Source organism: Palaemon carinicauda, chromosome 23 (genome assembly GCF_036898095.1).
Source record: "Palaemon carinicauda isolate YSFRI2023 chromosome 23, ASM3689809v2, whole genome shotgun sequence".
NCBI lineage: Eukaryota > Metazoa > Arthropoda > Malacostraca > Decapoda > Palaemonidae > Palaemon > Palaemon carinicauda.
This window is the reverse complement of record NC_090747.1, coordinates 63,834,167-63,854,600: the sequence shown is the minus strand read 5'-3', so window position 1 is coordinate 63,854,600 and position 20,434 is coordinate 63,834,167. Positions and strand designations below refer to the sequence as shown.

The window sequence follows — 20,434 nt, the reverse complement described above, 5'->3', positions numbered from 1 at the left end:
ACGCATACTTCCATATCCCTATCCATCCGACCTTTCAACATTATCTAAGGTTCGTGTATGGGAAGGAAGTGTTCCAATTTCGAGCTCTGTGCTTCGGTCTCAGCACTGCTCCTCTTGTGTTCACGAAGCTCATGCGGAACGTGGCGAGCTTCCTGCACTCGACAGGTGTCAGAGCCTCCCTTTACCTAGACGACTGGCTACTCAGGGCGTCATCCTTCATTCGCTGTCTGAAGGACCTCAGATGGACTTTGACCCTAGCGAAGGGCTTAGGTCTCCTAGTAAACAAGGAGAAGTCTCAATTGACCCTATCTCAAACTATTCTCTATTTGAGGATGGAGATACGGAGTCTAGTTTTTCGGGCTTTTCCATCACCATCAACACTCGAGAAAGCTTTCTTAAAGATGCATCTTTATCAAAAAGGAGCAGTTGCTCTTTAAGGATGTGGATGAGTCTACTTGGAAAACACTCGTCTCTGGAGCAGTTTGTCTCCCTAGGAAGACTCAATCTTCGCCCTCGCCAGTTTCACCTCAACCACCATTGGGACAAGGAGAAGGGCTTAGAAGCAGTTTCCATACCACTTCCAGAAATGATCATAACTTGCCTGAAATGGTGGGATGTCAATCTCAGACTTCAGGAAGGCCTCTCTCTTGCCCACAAGAACCCAGACCATGTGTTGTTCTCAGACGCTTCGGACGCGGGGTGGGGAGCAACACTAGACACTAGAGTGCTCGGGCCTTTGGACCAAAGACCAGGTAAAGCTTCACATCAACCAGAAGGAGCTTCTAGCAGTTCTTTTGGCCCTGCAAAGTTTCAAAGACTGATTCGAAACAAAGTGGTGCAGATGAACGCAGACAACACCACAGCGTTAGCCTACATCGCCAAGCAAGGTGGGACCCACTCGCAGTCCTTTTACTTAGATCTCCTAGTTTGGACGAAGGAAAGAAACATCACCTTACTTACAAGGTTTATTCAGGGAGAAAGGAACGTGATGGCAAACTGCCTAAGCAGAAGAAACCAAGTCATTCCCACGGAATGGACTCTTCATCAGGAGGTGTATGAGAAACTATGGCGGATATGGGAACGTCCGTTCATAGACCTGTTCAACCTCAATAACGAAGAGGCTTCCTTCTTACTGCTCTCCAGTTCCAGATCCAGAGGCAGTCCACGTCGATGCATTCTTACTGGACTGGTCTCACTTGGAGGTGTATGCGTTTCCCCCATTCAAGATCATTTACAAAGTCCTACAGAAGTTCGCCTCTCACGAAGGGACCAAGTTGACGTTGGTTGCTCCCCTCTGGCCATCGAGAGAATGGTTCACTGAGGTACATCAGTGGATGGTGGACTTTCCAAGAAGCCTGCCAATGCAGTTGGATCTTCTCAATAAAGAGGTTCCATCAAAGCCTCCACACGCTTCATCTAACTGCCTTCAGACTATCGAGGACTCTCTAGAGCTCGAGGGTTTTTCGAAGGAGGCAGCTAGAGCAATTGCCAGAGCAAGGAGATCCTCTACCATCAGGATCTACCAGTCTAGATGAGAGGTATTTCGAGATTGGTGCAAGGCCACCTCCTTTTCCTCGTCCTATACCTCTATAGCTCAAATCACTGACTTCCTGCTACACCTTAGGAATGTACGTAACTTTTCTGCCTCTACCATTAAAGGTTACAGGAACATGTTAGCTGCAGTGTTCAGACACAGGAACCTAGACCTCTTGAACAATAAAGACCTTCAAGACCTTCTCAAGTCTTTCGAGACTTCCAAGAAGCATGGGGTAATGACGCCAGCTTGGAACCTGGATGTTGTCCTTAAATTTCTGATGTCTGAGAAATTTTGAACCTTTGCACTTAACTTTTTTTAAAGATCTTACTCTGAAGACACTTTTCTTAGTGAGTCTTGCTACTGCAAAAAGAGTTAGTGAGGTTCATGCCTTCAGTAAGAACGTCAGCTTCTGTACTGGTAAGGTAGTATGCTCTTTGCAGCTTGGTTTCTTAGCCAAGAATGAGCGTCCTTCCCATCCATGGCCTAAATCTTTTGAGATCCCCAACCTGTCAGATGTGGTTGGTAACAAGATAGAGAGAGTCCTTTGACCTGTGAGAACACTTAAATTTTACATTGACAGAACCAAAAATTTGCGTGGTGAATCTGAGTCTTTATGGTGTTCGGTCAAGAAGCCCTCCTTACCGATGTCTAAGAATGCCTTATCGTATTTTTTCAGGCTCTTAATTAGAGAGGCTCACGCTCACTGCAGTGAGACTGACCTTCGATTATTGAAAGTAAAGACTCATGAAGTCAGAGCTGTGGCAACGTTAGTGGTTTTTAAGCAAAATCGTTCCTTACGAAGCATTATGGACGCAACCTACTGGAGGAGTAAATCTGTGTTCGCTTCACATTATTTAAAGAATGTCCAGACTCTTTATGAGGACTGCTACACTTTTGGACCATTCGTAGCAGCGAGTGCAGTAGTGGGTGAAGGTTCAACCACTACATTCCCCTAATCCTAATACCTTTTTTCTTCTCTTGAAACTATTATCTTTTTGGTTGTATGTGGAGACTGGGACAGTCTTCCGCAATCATTTGATTTTAACGGGTGGTCAAACTTGTTTCTTGAGAGCGCCCAGATCAAGGGTATTGGTTGAGGTCCTGTCATAGGGGTGATTACCCCAGATATGACAGCTCCTAGAGGTCTTTCAGCCCCCTGAGTGGATCGCTGGGCTTCATAAGGATAGCGGACTAATGAGGCAGAGAATCATAAAAGTCAGCTTCCTTATCAGGTACGAACCCTTAATTTTCTTTTTATCAAAACTCTTGAGTTATATTCCTATGATGTTTACTGCTGGTCTCTTTACCCTCCACCAAGGGTGTCAATCAGCTATATATATATCCACTGGCGAGTGGTGGCGCTAGTTGTACACCCTGCTGACCAATCTTTGATCGCCGCGAGTTTTGAATTTTCTGTCGGACGTCAGAGACATTAGCTATATATATCCACCGGGTAAGAATGTTCAAAAATTTATTTTGATATGAAAATATCATATTACTAGCGAAGCTACAACCCTAGTTGGAAAAGCAAGATGCTATAAGCCCTAGGGCTCCAACAGGGAAAAGTAGACCAGTGAGGAAATAAATAAAGGATATAAGAAGTAACGAACAATTCAAATAAAATATTTTAAAAACATTTACATTAAAACATATTTCATATGTAAACTATAAAAAGACTTATGGCAGCCTGTTCAACATTAAAACATTTGCTGCAAGTTTGAACTTTAATTTAAAGTTTTCTTCCTTAACCTGCTATGCTTGCCTGGAGACGTAGCTTGAGATATGAGGCTCTGGTGTCCGAGTTAGTAAAGAAGTCCCCTTCCCCTGGTGACTTGGTTTTGACTTTAAATGTATACTTAATTTTATTTCCTAACCCAGTTTTAGTAGCCCCCTCTTTGAGCCCCAACCAGCATTTAAAAAAAAGGTTCCCCCACCCCGTCCCATCTTAGCTACGCCACTGCATACATGAAGTTGGGAAAACCATATATTTATTTCCTTCCCCAAGCAGTTCTTTCTCTAGAGAGAGGATAGATTTTATATAAATTACTATACTACTTTAAGATCATTTTTCATTGCTGCTCAAAGAGCTGATTGAATTAAGAAGTTTTTTTACTTGTTTATTATGGGAATCGAGAGATGAATAATGGACGAAGGTGTGAGGTCGTGTGATAGGAAGGGGTGTCCCGGTTAGAGAGAGGAGTGGTTTGTGTGTGTAGATGAAAACAAGGAAGATGGAACAATGAATGTTGACTTGGATGGATAGAAGCTTTTGGTATATACGTGCCTTCAATGAGGTTTCTTACTCCAGTCATTTTTGTACTATTGAGTGTGTGTGTATATATCAGAGAATATATGTATCTGTAATGTAAAGGTAGTAGGTTGGCCAGGGAACCAGCCACCCATTCAGATACTACCACTAGAGAGTTATGAGATTCTTTGACTGGCCAGACAGTACTAAATTGGATTCTTCTCGCTGGTTACGATTCACTTTCCCTTTGCCTACACATACAACGAATTGTCTGGCCTGTTCTTTACAGATTCTCCTCTGTCCTCATATACCTGACAACACTGAGATTACCAAACAATTCTTTTTCACTCAAGGGGTTAATTACTGCACTGTAACTGTTCAGTGGCTACTTTCCTCATAGTAGGGTAGAAGAGACTCTTCAGCTATGGTAAGCAGCACTTATAGGAGAACACTCCAAAATCAAACCATTGTTCTCTAGTCTTGGGTAGTGCCATATGCCTCTGTACCATGGCCTTCCACTGTCTGGGGTTAGAGTTTTCTTGCTTGAGGGTATGCTCGGACTCTATTCTATCTTATTTCTCTCCCTCTTGTTTATTTGAAGATTTACAGTTAATTTACTAAAGTTCTAATTTAATGTTACTGTTCTTAAAATATTTTATTTTGATTGTTCATTACTTCTCTTGAAATTTATTATTTTCTTATTTCCCTTCCTTTTTGGGCTGTATTTTTCTGTTGGAGCAATTGGACTCATCACCTCCTCCCATGCCTACTGACGCAAAGGGCCTCGGTTAGATTTCGCCAGTCGTCTCTATCTTGAGCTTTTATATCAATGTTTCTCCATTCATCATATCCTATTTCACGCTTCATAGTCCTCATCCATGTAGGCGTGGGTCTTCCAACTCTTGTAGTGCCTCCTGGAGCCCAATGAACTGTTTGGTGAACTAATCTCTCTCTCTCCAGCTAGGGTTGTAGCTTAGATAGTAATAATAATAATAATAATAATACATACATACATATACCAAGGCATTTCCCCCAATTTTGGGGGGTAGCCGACATCAACAAATGAAACAAAACAAAAAAGGGGACCTCTACTCTCTACGTTCCTCCAGCCTAACAAGGGACTCAACCGAGTTCAGCTGGTACTGCTAGGGTGCCACAGCCCACCCTCCCACATTATCCACCACAGATGAAGCTTCATAATGCTAAATCCCCTACTGCTGCTACCTCCGCGGTCATCTAAGGCATCGGAGGCAGCAGCAGGGCCTACCGGAACTGCGTCACAATCGCTCGCCATTCATTCCTATTTCTAGCACGCTCTCTTGCCTCTCTCACATCTATCCTCCTATCACCCAGAGCTTTCTTCACTCCATCCATCCACCCAAACCTTGGCCTTCCTCTTGTACTTCTCCCATCAACTCTTGCATTCATCACCTTCTTTAGCAGACAGCCATTTTCCATTCTCTCAACATGGCCAAACCACCCCAACACATTCATATCCACTCTAGCTGCTAACTCATTTCTTACACCCGTTCTCACTCTCACCACTTCGTTCCTAACCCTATCTACTCGAGATACACCAGCCATACTCCTTAGACACTTCATCTCAAACACATTCAATTTGTGTCTCTCCGTCACTTTCATTCCCCACAACTCCGATCCATACATCACAGTTGGTACAATCACTTTCTCATATAGAACTCTTTTTACATTCATGCCCTACCCTCTATTTTTTGCTACTCCCTTAACTGCCCCCAACACTTTGCAACCTTCATTCACTCTCTGACGTACATCTGCTTCCACTCCACCATTTGCTGCAACAACAGACCCCAAGTACTTAAACTGATCCACTTCCTCAAGTAACTCTCCATTCAACAGACATTCAACCTTGCACCACCTTCCCTTCTCGTACATCTCATAACCTTACTCTTACCCACATTAACTCTCAACTTCCTTCTCTCACACACTTCCAAATTCTGTCACTAATCGGCCAAGCTTCTCTTCTGTGTCTGCAACCAGTACAGTATCATCCGCAAACAACAACTGATTTACCTCCCATTCATGGTCATTCTCGTCTACCAGTTTTAATCCTCGTCCAAGCACTCGAGCATTCACCTCTCTCACCACTCCATCAACATACAAGTTAAGCAACCACAGTGACATCACACATCCCTGTCTCAGCCCCACTCTCACCGGAAACCAATCACTCACTTCATTTCCTATCCTAACACATGCTTTACTACCTTTGTAGAAACTTTTCACTGCTTGCAACAACCTTCCACCAACTCCATATAACCTCATCACATTCCACATTGCTTCCCTATCAACTCTATCATACGCTTTCTCCAGATCCATAAACGCAACATACACCTCCTTACCTTTTGCTAAATATTTCTCGCATATCTGCCTTACTGTAAAAATCTGATTCATACAACCCCTACCTCTTCTAAAACCACCCTGTATTTCTAAGATTGCATTCTATGTTTTATCCTTGATCCTATTAATCATTACTCTACCATACACTTTTCCAACTACGCTTAATAATAATAATTATATTGTAAACTTCACTTTGCAGGTGACGGCCCGTTCCCTGGAATTGTAGATATGTTTGGCACTGCTGGAGGGCTACTTGAATTCAGGTCGGCCCAGCTTGCCTGCCGTGGCTTTGCTTCCCTTGCTCTGGCTTTCTTCAATTATGAAGATCTTCCCAAGGTCGTAGAGGAGTTTGACATTGCGTATTTCGAAGAGGCAGTGGAGTATCTGCTGAAACACAAGAAGGTAATTTTTGTCGTTTTCTGACTTTACTTTGACTGCTTTTCTGGTTCCGTACGGCAAGGGAACCCTACTCGATGCAGGACTTTGACATTCATTTTATCGTATGCATATCAAGGCATTCGGCATTTTACTTCGAGTCCCAGCTGAAAATAACAAAGATAAGATAAAGAAATAAATTAATAAAACAATGCTGTATCATTTAATACAGTAAGCAAAATGACATTTGTAATAACCTGATCTTTATTCCATATGAAACCCAACTACTGTATTTGTTGACTTTGTTAGCTAGAAATCATAGGCATTGGATTCAGGTTAGGCCTAACCTTGGCCAAAATTGAACAAAATTCAACTTAAAAACAGCTTCTGGGAACTTATTAAGTTCTTTATTGAACACAAATATTTACTTATAACCCACTATCTTTTTATAAAAACCAAATACCTATATTAATAAGTTTCCATGTGAAGTACAATACAGTACAGCACTTAATCGTTATTTGTTCCTACGCTGTGTACAAGCCCTCGTCCTTTCATTACTAAGATTGTTGCAGCCCTGGCTGGAATTGTATGTTTCAAGTGGATGAAGAGTGCTTATTGAACTGGCGATTATTCAGGAAGTTGTTGTTATAATCATTATTATTATTATCATTATTATTACTAGCTCAGCTACAATGCTAGTTTCAAAAGCAGGATGCACTAAGCTCTGGGAAAAATAGCCCTGTGAGGAAAGGAAATAGATAAACTACAAGAGAAATAATGAACAATTCAAAATATTTTAAAACCGTTAACATTGAAATCGATCTTTCATAAATAAGATATAAAAAGAGACTTTCGTCAGCCTGTTCAACAAAAACATTCGCCGTAAGTTTGAAGTTTTGAAGTGAATTGTTCTTATAAATCGAATGGAATTAAGAAGTTTGTATTGAGCATTTCTGTTTGCAGGCATCCCCTTGTCAACCTCCAGTTCAGTGGTAGGTGTAAAGTATGCCCTGAAGGTGAAGACACGGGCAAAGTTTGTGGTGGTCTATTGGAAACGTCCATGCCTGGCTTTCTGGTGGACAGGAGATCTAGTCCCGCTCAAACTCCATAGTTTCTTGTGTCTGCAACCTCACCATCCTTGTGAGCTAAGGATGGAGATTTGGGGATGCCTATAGGTCTACATGCCGAGTCATCGGCAGCCACTGCCTAGCCATCAATGGTCCCAGCTTGGGTGCTGATATGCATATATGGTTGGTCTCTAGTCTAGAGCGCTGTCACTGTCCCTTACCTCTGCCATTCACAAGTAGCCTTTAAATCTTAAACTATCCGCTGGGTCCCGTGCCAGTTCTCTTTCTGATTTTGTTGGCCTGCCTGGGCTTTCATCAGCTCCCGATTATGTTCCCGGTTCTGTCTTTGACACAGAACTGTCAGACTCGTGAGATGAGAGGAGAGTCTCCGGAACATGTTGCCTCACCTTCGGCCTTAGGGATGGATGAGATTTCTCTGGGGCAGGATGTCTCGAAGACCCCACTGGGACAGACTAACCTGAATTAGTGAGTCTTTTGATAAAGGTCCTTGGGTTCATTTGTGATTGCAACGGACTGGGGGAGGTAAATGGTGCTCTGCCTTTGGGGTGGACTTCAATCATTGATTGGGAATTTGGGGTCCCTCAGGGATCGAAGCCCTTGTGAGAGTTGCTGTGATCGGATCTCGTGGGCCTAGTCCTGTACCAGGTGGATGATCAGATCTGTGTGTATAAGATTTCACTTCGATCCAGCAGGTCAGGTGGGATCCTGTCACCTCCACATTCTAGGCAGCGGAGGTGGCAACCCCGAAGTTTTGGCATCGACCTCTCTCAAGCAGTTCCAGCTCGATCAGGAGTCGGGAACAGTCACGTATTTCAAAAATTTGATTAGGTTGTTAACCCTAAACAATTTGGAGAAGTACAAGAAACTTGTACTGCTGTGCAGGAAGGTAATCACCTTCCTTGTCCACCAGGCAGCAGTTTCCCTAGAGGGGACTTTGGTGGTGCGGAACTTGTCAGTGTGGGATGCCAAGTCTCTCCTGAAGAAGAATCATGTGCTGGCAGTGGTGTAGTCGGCTTTACAGGGCTCCCTGATTCATCAAACTCTCTCTTTCAAGGCCTCCGCTTCTTTGAAGGGGCCAGCTGCCAAACCTTTGCGGCCTGCCAAATACAGTCTTTTTTGCAGTCCTTATCTCTCCTTTCAAGAAGGGTAGTGGGGGGAATAGAGGAGTGGATCGAAAATGCGGAGGCCTGCGTTTCCCACTGTCCCATTGCCAGAGTAAGAGGCTGCCTTTCTCGTCTCTGAGCTACGTGGTAGAAACAGGAGGCAGAGATGGGTAGGGAGTGTCCTTCAGGGCAGTTAATTCTTACCCTTCCTTATTCCTATACTCAATTTTTTTTTAAGGAGTCAGATTTGCACCAACTAGGAGGGTGCCCTTTTTGCTCGGTAAAGTTTCCTAATAGCTGATTGGTTGGAAGTATTTTAGTCCGAATAGCATCATTTATTTAATTTAATTACTAAGTACAGTAATGAGAGTGGAAACTTATTTACTATCCTAAATTTCTCCCCCAGATATAGGTTTTGTTAATCCATCCATATACCAAGGCACTTCCCCCAATTTTGGGAGGTAGCCGACACCAACAATGAAACAAAACAAAAAGGGGACCTCTACTCTCTATGTTCCTTCAGCCTAATCAGGGACTCAACCGAGTTCAGCTGGTACTGCTAGGGTGCCACAGCCCAACCTCCCACATTTCCCCCACAGATGAAGCTTCATAATGCTGAATCCCCTACTGCTGCTACCTCCGCAGTCATCTAAGGCACCGGAGGAAGCAGCAGGGCCTACTGGAACTGCGTCACAATCGCTCGCCATTCATTCCTATTTCTAGCACGCTCTCTTGCCTCTCTCACATCTATCCTCCTATCACCCAGAGCTTTCTTCACACCATCCATCCACCCAAACCTTGGCCTTCCTCTTGTACTTCTCCCATCAACTCTTGCATTCATCACCTTCTTTAGCAGACAACCATTTTCCATTCTCTCAACATGGCCAAACCACCTCAACACATTCATATCCACTCTAGCCGCTAACTCATTTCTTACACCCGTTCTCTCCCTCACCACTTCGTTCCTAACCCTATCTACTCGAGATACACCAGCCATACTCCTTAGACACTTCATCTCAAACACATTGAATTTCTGTCTCTCCATCACTTTCATTCCCCACAACTCCGATCCATACATCACAGTTGGTACAATCACTTTCTCATATAGAACTCTCTTTACATTCATGCCCAACCCTCTATTTTTTACTACTCCCTTAACTGCCCCCAACACTTTGCAACCTTCATTCACTCCCTGACGTACATCTGCTTCCACTCCACCATTTGCTGCAACAATAGACCCCAAGTACTTAAACTGATCCACCTCCTCAAGTAACTCTCCATTCAACATGACATTCAACCTTGCACCACCTTCCCTTCTCGTACATCTCATAACCTTACTCTTACCCACATTAACTCTCAACTTCCTTCTCTCACACACCTTTCTAAATTCTGTCACTAGTCGGTCAAGCTTCTCTTCTGTGTCTGCTACCAGTACAGTATCATCCGCAAACAACAACTGATTTACCTCCCATTCATGGTCATTCTCGCCTACCAGTTTTAATCCTCGCCCAAGCACTCGAGCATTCACCTCTCTCACCACTCCATCAACATACAAGTTAAACAACCACGGCGACATCACACATCCCTGTCTCAACCCCACTCTCACCGGAAACCAATCACTCACTTCATTTCCTATTCTAACACATGCTTTACTACCTTTGTAGAAACTTTTCACTGCTTGCAACAACCTTCCACCAACTCCATATAACCTCATCACATTCCACATTGCTTCCCTATCAACTCTATCATATGCTTTCTCCAGATCCATAAACGCAACATACACCTCCTTACCTTTTGCTAAATATTTCTCGCATATCTGCCTAATTGTAAAAATCGGATTCATACAACCCCTACCTCTTCTAAAACCACCCTGTACTTCCAAGATTGCATTCTCTGTTTTATCCTTAATCCTATTAATCAATACTCTACCATACACTTTTCCAACTACACTCAACAAACTAATACCTCTTGAATTACAACACTCATGCACATCTCCCTTACCCTTATATAGTGGTACAATACATGCACAAACCCAATCTACTGGTACCATTGACAACACAAAACACATATTAAACAATCTCACCAACCATTCAAGTACAGTCACACCCCCTTCCTTCAACATCTCAGCTTTCACACCATCCATACCAGATGCTTTTCCTACTCTCGTTTCATCTAGTGCTCTCCTCACTTCATCTATTGTAATCTCTCTCTCATTCTCATCGCCCATCACTGGCACCTCAACACCTGGAACAGCAATTATATCTGCCTCCCTATTATCCTCAACATTCAGCAAATTTTCAAAATATTCCGCCCACCTTTTCCTTGCCTCCTCTCCTTTTAACAACCTTCCATTTCCATCTTTCACTGTCTCTTCAATTCTTGCGCCAGCCTTCCTTACTCTCTTCACTTCTTTCCAAAACTTCTTCTTATTCTCTTCATATGACTGACCCAATCCCTGACCCCACCTCAGGTCAGCTGCCCTCTTTGCCTCACGTACCTTGCGCTTTACTTCCACATTTTTCTCTCTATATTTTTCATACTTCTCTATACTATTACTCTGCAGCCATTCTTCAAAAGCCCTCTTTTTCTCTTCCACTTTTACCTTCACTCCTTCATTCCACCATTCACTGCCCTTCCTCATGCTGCCTCCAACAACCTGCTTGCCACATACATCACTTGCAATCCCAACAAAATTTTCTTTTACTAACTTCCACTCCTCCTCTAAATTACCAGTTTCTCTTACTCTCACCTCGTCATATGCCATTTTCAACTTTTCCTGATATTTACTTTTTACCCCCGGCTTTATTAGCTCTTCAATCCTCACTACCTACCTTTTACATCCACCTACTCTATTCCCCCACTCTTTTGCTACAACTAATTTTCCTTTCACCAAAAAATTATCAGACATACCGTTAGCCATACCCCTAAACACGTGCACGTCTTTCAATCTTCCAAACATTCTTTTAGTTATCAACACATAATCCATTAATGCCCTTTCTACTACTCTTCCATTTGCCACTCTTACCCATGTATACTTATTTTTATCTTTCTTTTTAAAGAAGCTAGCACTTATTACCATCTCTTGTTCAACACACATGTCTACCAGTCTCTCACCAATCTCATTTTCACCTGGTACGCCATACTTCCCAATGACACCTTCTACCTCTCCAGCGCCCACTCTAGCATTTAAGTCACCCATAACAACTACATAATTCCTTCTACCCAGTCCTTCTACACACCTAGTTAATTCATTCCAAAACTCATTCCGCTCTTCTTCACTTTTCTCACTACCTGGCCCATACGCACTGACAAACGCCCAACATTCCCTACCCAACCTAACCCTTACCCACATTAACCTAGATGATATCTCCTTCCATTCCATTGTTAATAAATTACGTTAACGAATAAATATAAAGTATTGGGATGGTAAGTCTAAATTTTATAACAACTCCCGCCAAAGTCAACGAAAGGAGCTTGTTTTCGGATGTACGCTACATAATTTTGTAACTTTTTACATGTTTGAACACAAATTATGATAAATTACAAGTTTTTCAGATTTCAGTGGTGTGTCTGAAACCCCTTAATGTTCGCCGCTCCCCTCTGGAGGTTGGGAGCTCTTTGCCTGTGACTGTGCAGGCTGTTGATGATGAGTTTAACCTAAGGAAGTCTTGGGTTTCATTAGGTCTTTCCGGTAGGCCCTCCATGTCTTTGTTGAGGGAGCTAATAGCCAAGGGTATTTCACCCCCGGTTTCCGGTGACGCCAGTGGTGAAAGTCGTAGTGGTGTCCCCACTGTCAAGAACTTAGGTGGTTCCCCCCCACCCCCTATAAGCCCAGGAGGCCTGTGAAGGCCTGTAAAGTGACTTCCTGGTTAGCAGAATAGGTGCCGGCACCAGTAAATGTTGGCCTGTAATTTGGCGTTATAAGTTTGCCAAGGATAAGTTGAACGTTATCCCGGTTCAAGGTGTTACCCTGATTCCTGACCCGACTTCCGTGTCTCCCACCCCTTCCCATGTGTCTGTCACCCTGACCCTTGTGCCTTGGGGTCCATGGCTTGTACCTACTCCCTCTATCAGTGGCTGTGTCTACGGCTTAGCTTATGGGTGGTCGCTGGGCCTTGTGAGTGTCTTCCCCAACCCCGTGACAGTGTGTTCAAGTGCTTTGGCTCGTGTTGGTTCATTCTGTGTGGTTTCTCCCCCCAGGAGAACATTGTCGATGGCTGCTCAGATCTCAACCAATCTGCAGTTCTTGCTCCGCCTCCTTCTTGTCTTACTCTTTGTCCTCTGACTCTGATTCTGTCACTGCTAAGAGGAAGAAGAAGAGGAAGTGGTCAAAGAAGGCCAGAAAGGCCTGCCCTAGTCGCAAAGATAGTGGTCCATGCAACACCAACTATCTCTCACGAGGGGGTTGGACGGCATCATAGTGGCTTCTGACCCCATTTCATATCCTCCAGGGCTAGGACTGAGAACCAATGTCTTGGTTAACCTGGTAGCCAGCTAGGTCAGGAATGTACAGCCACATACACTTTGTGTTCCAAGGTTGAGGGGAGACCTTCCTTCCTTCCAGGACACTAGGCATCCACTCCTCCCCCCTTCCAACGAGTTGTAACTCAACATGGTTGAGAGGATGGCACCATTGTAGGCTTTCATTGTGTCCTTGTGTGCATCGGAAGACCAAGCATGGGAGCCAGAGGGACTTTCCCTGTGTGTGTGTGTGTGTGTGTGTTGACATCAGGACTCTTGTTGGAGAGACACAAGGCAGAAGGTACATCCTACTCGGCCTCTGCGCCGTGGGCCATGGAAGCTTCTGCCCTGACCTCTCTCCATGCTGTCTCCTGGCTCAACCAGTGGTTATGAGCAGTGATGTGCTTCACAAAGTCAACAAAGTTATCATCTCCTGAGTCTTTGGAGAAGTGTAAGAGTCTTGTGCTGTCTGGTTTGAGGGCTGTTACCTCCCTGGCTCACCTGGCAGCAAATCAGTGGGCTAACTGGGTTCTGAAGAAATGAGACGCTGTGGTTTTTCCTTTCTCAAAACGAATTAGCCCAGAGGTGGTGATGTCGTTAAGTGTGGGGGCTACGTCTCTCTTTCCTAGGAGTCGTGCATGCAGCTTGGAATTTTAGAGAACTGCTTCACAGGACTCCCTGATCCAGTGTGCTCTGTCCTTCTTGGGTGCCAGCCCTTTGGTTCTTCGAAGGTAGCGGCCAAGCCTAATGTATTGGCATCAAGGAAGGTCCCCATGCCTGCTCTGAGACCCCAATCTGCACCACCTGCACCCTCTTCCTGGAAAGAGCCTGTTCGTGCATAGCCTTTTCGAGCACTGCAGTCCGCTTCCTTCGGGAAGGGTAGCAGTAGGAATATGGGGAGGGATAGGGAAACATTGATGCCGTCCTTCCCCTTTCCCACTGCCGAGATGTCTGTCTCGCCACTGGGGGCCAACTTGGCAGAGAAAGGGGGCCGTGTCTAAGGTAGTGGCTGTATTTTGGGATAGTTACTTGCTACCCTTTCAGGACAGTCCCCCTCCATCTCCGTTATCCATAGAATTCCCAGTTAATTATCCAAGATGACCGAAAGCCTTGGCATTGTGGGCAGAGGTGGAATGGATGTTTGAGGAGGATACGCTCGAAGTCGCTCGAGACAAGTCTACGAGCTTCTAAAGATCTGTTTTGATTTTGTTACTGTTCTTAAAATATTGTATTTTAATTATGCATTACTTCTCTAGTAATTTATTTTTTTCCTTATTTACCTTCCTTAGTGAACTATTTTCCCTGTTGTATCCCTTCGGCTTATAGCATCCTGCTTTTCCAACTAAGGTTGTAGCTTAGCTAGTAATGATGATAATAATAATAATAATAATATGAAGGTCAGTAATCATTTCTGGGAAGTAAAATGAACCATCCAGTTAAGTTCCAAGTGGAATTCCAACCCACCAAGCACTCCAGTTAGGTTCTAAGTGAACTTCCAACCCACCAAGCACTCCAGTTAGGTTCTAAGTGAACTTCCAACCCACCAAGCACTCCAGTTAGGTTCTAAGTGAACTTCCAACCCACCAAGCACTCCAGTTAGGTTCTAAGTGAACTTCCAACCCACCAAGCACTCCAGTTAGGTTCTAAGTGAACTTCCAACCCACCAAGCACTCCAATTAGGCTCTAAGTGAACTTCTAACCCAACAAGCACTCCAGTTAGATTCTAAGGGAACTTCTAACCCAACAAGCACTACAGTTAGGTTCTAAGTGAACTTCCAATCCACCAAGCACTCCAATTAGGTTCTAAGTGAACTTCTAACCCACCAAGCACTCCAGTTAGGTTTTAAGTGAACTTCCAACCCACCAAGCACTCCAGTTAGGTTCTAAGTGAACTTCTAACCCAACAAGCACTACAATTAGGTTCTAAGTAAACTTCCAACCCACCAAGCACTCCAGTTAGGTTCTAAGTGAACTTCCAACCCACCAAGCACTCCAGTTAGGTTCTAAGTGAACTTCCAACCCACCAAGCACTCCAGTTAGGTTCTAAGTGAACTTCCAACCCACCAAGCACTCCAGTTAGGTTCTAAGTGAACTTCCAACCCACCAAGCACTCCAGTTAGGTTCTAAGTGAACTTCCAACCCACCAAGCTCTCCAGTTAGGTTCTAAGTGAACTTCCAACCCACCAAGCTCTCCAGTTAGGTTCTAAGTGAACTTCCAACCCACCAAGCACTCCAGTTAGGTTCTAAGTGAACTTCCAACCCACCAAGCACTCCAGTTAGGTTCTAAGTGAACTTTCAACCCACCAAGCACTCCAGTTAGGTTCTAAGTGAACTTTCAACCCACCAAGCACTCCAGTTAGGTTCTAAGTGAACTTTCAACCCACCAAGCACTCCAGTTAGGTTCTAAGTGAACTTTCAACCCAACAAGCACTCCAGTTAGGTTCTAAGTGAACTTTCAACCCACCAAGCACTCCAGTTAGGTTCTAAGTGAACTTTCAACCCAACAAGCACTCCAGTTAGGTTCTAAGTGAACTTTCAACCCACCAAGCACTCCAGTTAGGTTCTAAGTGAACTTTCAACCCAACAAGCACTCCAGTTAGGTTCTAAGTGAACTTTCAACCCACCAAGCACTCCAGTTAGGTTCTAAGTGAACTTTCAACCCAACAAGCACTCCAGTTAGGTACTAAGTGAACTTTCAACCCACCAAGCACTCCAATTAGGTTCTAAGTGAACTTCTAACCCAACAAGCACTCCAGTTAGGTTCTAAGTGAACTTCCAACCCAACAATCACTCCAATTAGGTTCTAAGTGAACTTCCAACCCAACAATCACTCCAATTAGGTTCTAAGTGAACTTCCAACCCAACAATCACTCCAATTAGGTTCTAAGTGAACTTCCAACCCAACAATCACTCCAATTAGGTTCTAAGTGAACTTCCAATCCACCAAGCACTCCAATTAGGTTCTAAGTGAACTTCTAACCCACCAAGCACTCCAGTTAGGTTCTAAGTGAACTTCCAACCCACCAAGCACTCCAGTTAGGTTCTAAGTGAACTTCCAACCCACCAAGCACTCCAGTTAGGTTTTAAGTGAACTTCCAACCCACCAAGCACTCCAATTAGGTTCTAAGTGAACTTCTAACCCACCAAGCACTCCAGTTAGGTTCCAAGTCAACTTCTAACCCACCAAGCACTCCAATTAGGTTTTAAGTGAACTTCTAACCCACCAAGCACTCCAGTTAGGCTCTAAGTGAACTTCCAACCCACCAAGCACTCCAATTAGGTTCTAAGTGAACTTCTAACCCACCAAGCACCCCAGTTAGGTTCTAAGTCAACTTCTAACCCACCAAGCACTCCAATTAGGTTCTAAGTGAACTTCTAACCCACCAAGCACTTCAGTTAGGTTCTAAGTGAACTTCTAACCCACCAAGCACTCCAGTTAGGTTCTAAGTCAACTTCTAATCCACCAAGCACTCCAATTAGGTTCTAAGTGAACTTCCAATCCACCAAGCACTCCAATTAGGTTCTAAGTGAACTTCTAACCCACCAAGCACTCCAGTTAGGTTCTAAGTGAACTTCCAACCCACCAAGCACTCCAGTTAGGTTCTAAGTGAACTTCCAACCCACCAAGCACTCCAGTTAGGTTTTAAGTGAACTTCCAACCCACCAAGCACTCCAATTAGGTTCTAAGTGAACTTCTAACCCACCAAGCACTCCAGTTAGGTTCCAAGTCAACTTCTAACCCACCAAGCACTCCAATTAGGTTTTAAGTGAACTTCTAACCCACCAAGCACTCCAGTTAGGCTCTAAGTGAACTTCCAACCCACCAAGCACTCCAATTAGGTTCTAAGTGAACTTCTAACCCACCAAGCACCCCAGTTAGGTTCTAAGTCAACTTCTAACCCACCAAGCACTCCAATTAGGTTCTAAGTGAACTTCTAACCCACCAAGCACTTCAGTTAGGTTCTAAGTGAACTTCTAACCCACCAAGCACTCCAGTTAGGTTCTAAGTCAACTTCTAACCCACCAAGCACTCCAATTAGGTTCTAAGTCAACTTATAATCCACCAAGCACTCCAGTTAGGTTTTAAGTGAACTTCCAACCCACCAAGCACTCCAATTAGGTTCTAAGTGAACTTCTAACCCACCAAGCACTCCAGTTAGGTTCTAAGTCAACTTCTAACCCACCAAGCACTCCAATTAGGTTCTAAGTGAACTTCTAACCCACCAAGCACTCTAGTTAGGCTCTAAGTGAACTTCCAACCCACCAAGCACTCCAGTTAGGCTCTAAGTGAACTTCTAACCCACCAAGCACTCCAATTAGGTTCTAAATGAACTTCTAACCCACCAAGCACTCCAGTTAGGCTCTAAGTGAACTTCCAACCCACCAAGCACTCCAGTTAGGTTCTAAGTCAACCTCCAACCCACTAAGCACTCCAGTTAGGCTCTAAGTGAGCTTTCAACCCACCAAGCACTCTAGTTAGGCTCTAAGTGAACTTCCAACCCACCAAGCACTCCAGTTAGGCTCTAAGTGAACTTCTAACCCACCAAGCACTCCAATTAGGTTCTAAGTGAACTTCCAACCCACCAAGCACTCCAGTTAGGCTCTAAGTGAACTTCCAACCCACCAAGCACTCCAGTTAGGTTCTAAGTCAACCTCCAACCCACTAAGCACTCCAGTTAGGCTCTAAGTGAGCTTTCAACCCACCAAGCACTCCAGTTAGGTTCTAAGTGAACTTCCAACCCACCAAGCACTCCAGTTAGGTTTTAAGTGAACTTCCAACCCACAAAGCACTCCAGTTAGGTTCTAAGTGAACTTCCAACCCACCAAGTACTCCAGTTACGTTATAAGTGAACTTCCAACCCACCAAGCATTTCCGTTAGGCTCTAAGTTCACTTCCAATCTGCCAAGTAGAGAATCTCCTTAAATAAAGGATGAGATAATCCTATAATTGAACTTTTCTCAGTTTTGAGCCCGAAAGGTCAAAAGTGTAGCTCTCCAACTGGATAAGCAATCGTTATTCAAGTTTTAAAGACTTTCTCAAGCTCACCCTAACTAAAAAACGAGGGTCTGTATGGCTAGGAAAAATAAAAATTACTTTGAAAATTTGTAAACTTGACACTGCAGCACCTTGAACTGTTGTGATACTACTTCTCATGTCTAGTTATGTAATGTGCATCTTTCTTGTAAAATTTTTCTATTGAAGTGATAATTCATGTGATGACTTCCTTCTTCCGTTGATTGATTTTGATTGTTATTTTGCAGGTTCTTGGTCATGGTGTAGGTGTTATTGGTACAAGCAAAGGGGGAGATTTAGCAGTCTCAATGGCTGCATTTATACCATCTGTTATTGCTTGCGTCACGATCAATGGTTTTTTCGCTCCCGCAAACCAGGGGATGAGAGTTAAAGGTTTCCTTTATCCCCCTTTTAAGTGGGATAGGAATAGGGTAGTAATGAATGACGACGGAGTGTTCAACGCGAAGCTCAGCATACCGCCACGTACAGACATAGAAAAATTTTTGCTTCCCCTCGAGAAAAGTCGTTCAGCCTTTCTCTTCCTGGTTGGCTCGGACGATCAGAACGTAAACGCCGAGTTTCAAGCTCGTTGGGCCTGCAAATACTTAGCGCAGCACAATTACAGGCACGACTACCGCGTCGAGTCGTTTCCCGGAACGGGCCATTTGATAGAGCCTCCATTCAGCCCCCACTGTTACGCTTCCTTTCAGCACACTTTTATGAGTGCCATCTGTTGGGGTGGCTCTGCCAAGTACCACACCCTTGGTCAGGAAAAGGCTTGGAAAAAGATGCAGGACTTCTTGTGGCATCACCTGGTGGAAAAAGGTCGAGTCGACAACGAGACGCATCTGAGCTCAGTCGCTTTGAGAAGTCACCTTTAAGCACATTTGAGAAATAACATTATAATCTGCCTTGGAGTAGAAATCGTACCTCATTGTTGTTTCTAGCGGTAACTTGTGCAGAGTTGATGGTTATTTTTCGTCCAAGGATTAGATCCTTGATCATGCTGATTTTGTGAAACTAATTATTATTATTACAATACTATTATTATGATTATTATCATAATTAAGTTATTATTATTATTGTACAAGCTAAGCCATAACCCTCCTTGGAAAAGCACGATGCTATGAGCCCAAAGACTCCAACAGGGAAAAATAGCCCTGTAAGGAAAGGAAACAGGGAAATATGTAAACTACGATAGAAGTAATAAACATCATAAGAAAATATCTAAAGAACAGTAACATTAAATTTGATCTTTCATACATGAAATATAAAAACTTAAAAAAACAAGAAGAGAAATAAGATAGAACAGCGTGCCCAAGTGTACCTTCAAGCATGAGACAAATTCAAATAAGTTGTCTTTCCCACTGCAGTTAGCAGTTACATGCATTCATTCTATTTGTGCACATCACATGTCTTTATGCACTTGCCATATATGCTCAATGTCAACCATTGCAAATATGCACAGAAAATTATGACGCACAAAAAATAAATTCAGACGTCACCCGGCTGTGTGCCCGTGTAATACTCAACTTCACTATCAACATTTCCACTTTATTATTATTATTTTTATTGTTATTAAATGCTAAGCTACAACCCTAGTTCAAAAAGCAGGGTGCTATAAGCCCAGGGGTCCCAATAGGGAAGATAACCCAGTGAGGAAAGGAAAAATAGAATGTTTTAAGAATAGTAACAACATTAAGATAAATATTTCCTATATAAACTATAAAAACTTTAACAAAACAATAGGAAGAGAAACTAGATAGAACAGTGTGCACGTGTGTACCCTCAAGCAGGAGAACACTAACAGGAGAGATGAACAGCACTCAACAAGCTCTATCGGTAAATGTTAATTGCGCAGTTGAGTACAGTATTAGAAAACTAATTTTAAATAAAAAATTACATTTTAGTGGTTGGAAGTACGGGCCTCTAGTTTGAAATTCAGTTTTCCAAACTAGTTAGTTGTTATATCCACTAACAAAGTTTTTGTTTGTTTGTGAACAGCTTCATAACCACAGTTTTAATCGTAAAGCAATTAAACTTGCAGGTATTAACTGTTGTGTAAAAAGCTGACAAGGATTAAATTTTGGAAGGTCAAGGTCAAGCAAAATGTCCAATTCACATAATCAGCCATAAGTCTGGACGTCGGTGTCACAGAGACTTAAAACTTGGTCCATCTTTGAGTGTATGAAAATCCACGCCAATGAATACATGTTAAGTTTGAAGGTCAAGGTC

At 43.4% G+C, this 20,434-nt stretch overlaps 1 protein-coding gene across 1 annotated transcript in view; it reads left to right on the top strand.

Annotated features, from left to right (window-relative positions):
• The window catches only part of LOC137617131 (acyl-coenzyme A thioesterase 1-like), a 39,695-nt gene extending 20,096 nt beyond the window's left edge, over positions 1–19,599 (top strand). The window contains exons 6-7 of the mRNA XM_068346980.1: positions 6,358–6,560; positions 18,448–19,599. Coding sequence (XP_068203081.1) covers positions 6,358–6,560; positions 18,448–19,080 — 836 coding nt within the window. The 3' untranslated portion in view covers positions 19,081–19,599. The remainder of the gene's footprint in view (positions 1–6,357; positions 6,561–18,447) is intronic.
• The last annotated feature ends 835 nt before the right edge of the window (positions 19,600–20,434 follow it).